This window comes from Vombatus ursinus, unplaced genomic scaffold (genome assembly GCF_900497805.2).
Source record: "Vombatus ursinus unplaced genomic scaffold, bare-nosed wombat genome assembly UNPS02005414.1, whole genome shotgun sequence".
Taxonomy (NCBI): Eukaryota; Metazoa; Chordata; class Mammalia; order Diprotodontia; family Vombatidae; genus Vombatus; species Vombatus ursinus.
This window is the reverse complement of record NW_020945192.1, coordinates 1-5,624: the sequence shown is the minus strand read 5'-3', so window position 1 is coordinate 5,624 and position 5,624 is coordinate 1. Positions and strand designations below refer to the sequence as shown.

The 5,624-nt window shown below is 40.0% G+C and overlaps 1 protein-coding gene across 1 annotated transcript; it reads left to right on the top strand.

Moving 5' to 3' along the window:
- Positions 1–211: 211 nt before the first annotated feature.
- LOC114032486 (zinc finger protein 345-like) lies at positions 212–5,619 on the top strand (the record flags this gene model as incomplete). Its single annotated transcript, XM_027847796.1, has 5 exons — positions 212–515; positions 616–673; positions 748–802; positions 2,460–2,577; positions 3,866–5,619. Coding segments are annotated over exons 1-5 (2,289 nt in total), but the record flags the coding sequence as incomplete, so codon positions are not given.
- Between the last annotated feature and the right edge of the window lie 5 nt (positions 5,620–5,624).

Here is a 5,624-nt window from a genome sequence, read left to right as displayed (position 1 = left end):
GGACAATGTGGTGTCGTTCCCACTAGACACCCCAGTTGCTTCATTGGGTTGTTTGATGGCAGGAACTTAAGGCCCCTCGACCTTCTGGTTTCCCACCTCTGGACGCTCCTTTACTGAGATGCCCAGAGATGAACCTGCACACAAACAACTTCTCTGGTAGCAGAAGATAACTGGAAAATGATCTGGGGCTGTTAGTGGACTGCAAGCTGAGATGAGTCAGCAGCAGGCTATGGTGGCCTTAAGGGAAGCGCTAAGAGTGGAGAAGGGGGAAGGCGAGGGTCTCCTTGCGCCCAGCCTGGAGTGTTGGCTTCTGGGGGCGGCATTCAGAGGCCAGGTCCCTGCCTTCCACTTCACAGCATCCATTCACTGCCTTCTTTGTGTTTTCGTGGGGACATTTATCCTTTTCCAGCCCAGCAATGTCTCTCCCATTCAGCCTGCTATTCCCGAGGTCACTGGCAGTGGCTCAGTAATCACACCTGCCAGCTCTTTCAGTGGGATATACTACGCCTGGCCAGGTGACTGGCACTCCTTGAGGCAGCCAGGGGCTCTCTTCAGATCCCAGTGCTTGTCTTAAGTATCACTTCCTCCTAGTCCCTCTTGTTGAGTCCTTTCCAGCCCCCAGGTCATTCTTCTTGGCCGGGAAACCGAGGAAGAGCTGCTTCATCTTCTTCCCGTAGGCCTCCTTTGGGATGGATCTTCTTTTCCCTGAGCTAGCCTAAAACCAGCCGCCTTTTTGTCGTTCCATAGCTGTTCTGGGCAGCCCCAGGACATTCTGTTCTCTCTGTGTCGCACATTCGTAAAGGTCAGGGCTAGTCTGACTTCTCTGTTGTAAACTCTTAAAAGGAGTGTTTTCTTCCTGATGATCCCTCTTTTTCTACCCCAGCACTTGGCTCTGCCTTGTTGGAAGAGTCAGTTCTAGAACAATATTTCCCTTGTTTCATACCTTCCATGCTTTGAAGCGTAAAATTATCAAGGCAAGTTAAGATATCATTAGCGCCTCCATTTTAGTTAGAGAGAACTCCAGCAGATGCCCAGATACCTGAAATCCTCTTATCATTACTGTATGGTGTCCCTGCCAGGCTTGTGATCCATTTCTTTTTTTTTTAACAACATATAATTTTTATTTTTAAATTATTCCAAATTTGACAAACAGCAACAAACACAAGTATTTCAGAATTCAAAGAAAAACATAAAGCATTGCATCAAATCTGTGTTGTGTATAGCTTGTGTTTCTCATCAAAATTAGAGAATAAATTCAGCATATTAATTTGAAAGCTGTCCGGCTTATCTTTGCCTTCTTCTGAATCTCTCTCTGCTCACTTGTTTTTGAAAATTGCTGAGACCCTTTTTTCTTTACTCCCTTCTCTTTTTGGTTTTACTTGCTAGTTTCCTTTCCCCACCCCTCCTCTGAAATTCTTCCTCAATTAAAAACACACACATACCAAGCAAGCAGAGTGAAGTAAAACACGCCCATTGGTTGGTCATGTCTGGAAACAGAGGTCTCAGTTTGCACTTCTAGGTCCTCACCTTCCTCTCGGGCATTACGTAGCCTGCTTCTTCATTGCTTTTCACATCACTTAAGTTTTCCTACGTGCCTCTGAATGCACCCTTTCCCATCTTTTCTTATGGTGTAACAACATACTGCATGTAACAGTGTAATAATACACTCTGATTTGTCCAGCTATTCCTCAATTGATGGGCACCAACCTTATTTCTAGATCTTTCCTATAACAAAAGGTAGTTCTGTCAATATTTTTCTATAAATAAGTCCTTTCCCTTTGATTTTTTTTTTGAGGTGTATGTTTAGTAGTGGTATCTCTTGGGCCAAATTTTGTGACACCCTGGGCATGGTTCCATTGCTTTCCATCATGACGGCACCACTCCATAGCTCCACTCTCATAATGTTGGTGAGCCAGTATTCCTGAAGCCCTTTTATCAGTTGTCATTTCCCCTTCTGCCATTCTCAGTAAGAGGTAGACCCTCAGAGTTGCTTTAATTCACAATTTCTCTGGTTATTTGGGATGCTGAGCATTTGTGTGTGTGTCTGTTAATAGCCTGGATTGTTTTTCCTTTGAGAAAACATCCTTCAGCCATTTATCTAATGAAATGTAGCTCTTGTTCTTATAACCTGACTCATTTTCTTGTATGTGTCAGATGTAAGAGGTTTATTGGAGAAACTAGCTGCACAGATTTTTTTTCCTCCAGTTAATTGTTTCCCTTCGTAGTTAATAACACTGATTTTGTTTTTTTGCAAAATCATTTCAATTTATGTAATCACAATTGTCCATTTTATCTTTTGTGTTCTCTGCATCTTCTTCCTTACTGCTTTAATTTGTTTATAATGTGGCCTTTCATATCTAGGTCATGTCTCCATTTGGAGCTTCTTATGGTAGATGTGGGAGATCTTGAGCTAACCTGGATTTCTCTCAGACTCCTTTCACGAGTTTCTTCTGTGCCAGGCTTGTCCACGTTCACCACAGAGTGCCTTCCCAACATGTCGGGGGCCTTCCTTGCTTTTTCCTGGTATCACAAGGCGTCCATTAGAGCCGTCTTGCTGTCCTTTTGTCTGCTTGCCATGTAAGCTGTACATCTGTCCTATCACATAATTCCTGGACCAAGACCTTCACTCACCAGACTCCCTTGTTGCTTCTGTGTTATGTAGCCTGATCATACCCACCCAGGGCCCTTCCATTGCCCTCAGTGTGGGCTTTGCTTCTTCAGAGGCAATGGTACAGCCACATCTCATTTCCACTTAACAATGCTAGGAAATGAGTAGTATTGAAAAAATGTGACTTTGCTTTCATGAGAAGCTTGGGGTCTGTAAATGCTTTGCGTTCTCAAAGCAATCTAGCTTGCTCGCCTTTTCAACTCAATGCCAAGCTCATTGTCTCTTTACTGTCTATCCCCAACATAGATACTGCTCAGCCAACTCTATAGGACAGTTTCAAAATATACATTGACATCATTTACCCTCATGATCTTTTATCAGTAGATGAATAGGCCAGACTCTTTTGAGAATTTATAAATTTCTTCAGGGACACTCTGCAACAAAGCAGGAGGCTTTGATGTAATGTACAAATGGTATATCTGGAGGATAATAAATAACTACAGAAATCTTTAAAATATCTGGAAGTGAACATCTATAGGACTCACATAATTAGGAATGCAAAATAATTTTGATTGAAATGAAGGAAGTAAATTAGAGACACGTAAAATATTTTTTAAATATTAAATAAATTTAAATGTTTATTTTAATTAAATTTATTATTTTATATTAATTATAATATCAATATAATATAAATTAAATTAATAAAATTAAATATTTGATATTAAATAAAATATTTATGGATGAGATAGGCCAATGCAATAAAAATGACAGTACTTCCTAAATTAATCTACATATTTGATATTGTACCAATTTAGTCATAAAGGGGAATATTTTATGGATTGACATAACAGTAACCAAATTCATAGAGTAACAAAGTGAAGACTATGAAGGGAAATAGTGAATGAACATTTTAGTGAAAGGGATGTAGCATTATAAGATCTCAGTTAAATTGTAAAGTAATAATTATCAAAAATACCTAGTACCGATTAACAGACAGAAAAGTCAGTAAATGGAAAGAACTAATAAGTAATATCCAGAACCCTAATATTTGATAAACACCAAAACATAAACTCCTAACGGAGGGACTACTTATTTAAACAAGAACTTCTGAGAAAAGTATAAAGCAGTTTGATAGAAACAGATGTGTATTAAATCATTTTTCTTTATGGAGGATCCAAAAGGCAGGAAGATGTATTTGGAGAACAGGAATAACAAAGAGGACATTCATGGTTTTGTTTTGTTTTTTATTTCATTCAGATTGGGAGGCTGCTCATGAAGCCAAGGAGTCAGCTCTAAAGCTGGACATGTCAGTAGAAGAATCATTCTGGCAATGTGATGCCACCTTAAGGAGGCATCACAACAGTGAGGAAAGAAAAATAGCCCAAAAGAAACCTGCAAATAAATTGAAAGGCCGCAAATATAACAACTACAACAGTAGCTTCAGTCTAGGGCACATCCCTTTTGCACAACAGACATTATCTGTTGGAATGATTCTCCATAAATGTGATAAAAACAGGAAGCACTTCAGACTGTCTACAGACTTAAGAAAATATAAGAGAATACAGTCAAAGAAGATATTTTCCAAGTATAATGAATATATGAAATTCTTTAAGTATAACTCACACTTTATTGAAAATGGTAGGCTACATAATGGAGAGAAACGCTATCAGTGTAATGAATGTGGGAAGGCCTTCAGCCAGAAAGCCAGTCTTACTCAACATCATAGAATTCATACTGGAGAGAAGCCATATGAATGTAATGTGTGTGGGAAGGCTTTCCGCCAGAGCACAGGCCTTAAGCAACACCGGACAGTTCATACCGGAGAGAAACATTATGAATGTAATCAATGTGTGAAGGCCTTCCGTCTGAGAACACAGCTTATTCAACATTATAGAATTCACACTGGAGAGAAACCATATGAATGTAATGACTGTGGGAAGACTTTCCGCCAGAGTGCGCAGCTTACTCAACACCAAACAATTCATACTGGAGAGAAACCTTATGAATGTGCTGAATGTGGGAAAGCCTTCCGCCTGAGAACATTGCTTATTCAACATCATAAAATTCATATTGGAAAGAAACCTTATAGATGCAGTGAGTGTGGGAAGGCCTTCCGCCTCAGTTCACAGCTTATTCAACATCAGACAATTCATACTGAAAAGAAACCTTATGGATGTACTATATGTGGAAAGGCTTTTCATCAGAGAGCCTTACTTATGCAACATCAGACAATTCACAGTGGGGAAAAGCCTTATGAATGTAACGAATGTGGGAAGGCCTTCCGAAATACCACATGCCTTAGTCAACATCAGACAATCCACACTGGAGAAAAACCTTATGAATGTCATGAGTGTGGGAAGGCCTTCCGACTGAGCGCATATCTCATACGGCATCAGAGAATTCATACTGGAGAGAAACCTTTTACATGTAATGACTGCGGGAAGGCCTTTACTCATAACGCAGGACTTTCATTGCATAAAAGAATTCATGCTGGAGAGAAACCATATGAATGTGATGAATGTGGGAAGGCCTTCAGACGAAGATCAGGGGTTGTTGAACATAAGATAATTCATACTGGAGAGAAAACTTATAGCTGTAATGAATGTGGCAAGGCTTTCCGCTGGAGAACAGGACTTATCCAACATCAGAGAATTCATACTGGAGAGAAACCTTATAAATGTGATGTATGTGGGAAGGCCTACCGTTTAAGCAAAGGACTTACTCAACATCAGAAAATTCACACTGGAGAAAAACAATATGGCTGTACTGATTGTGGGAGTGCCTTCCGCCTGAAAAGACAACTTACTCAACATCAAAAGCTTCACAGTGGCGAGAAGCGTTATGAGTGTGATCAATGTGGGATGGTCTTCTGCCAGAGTAGAACCCTTATTCAACATCAGAGAATTCATAGTGGAGAAAAACCTTATGAGTGTAGTGAATGTGGGAAAGCCTTTCGCTTGAAGACACGCCTTAATGAACATCAGACAGTTCACACTGGTGAAAAACGCTTTGAATG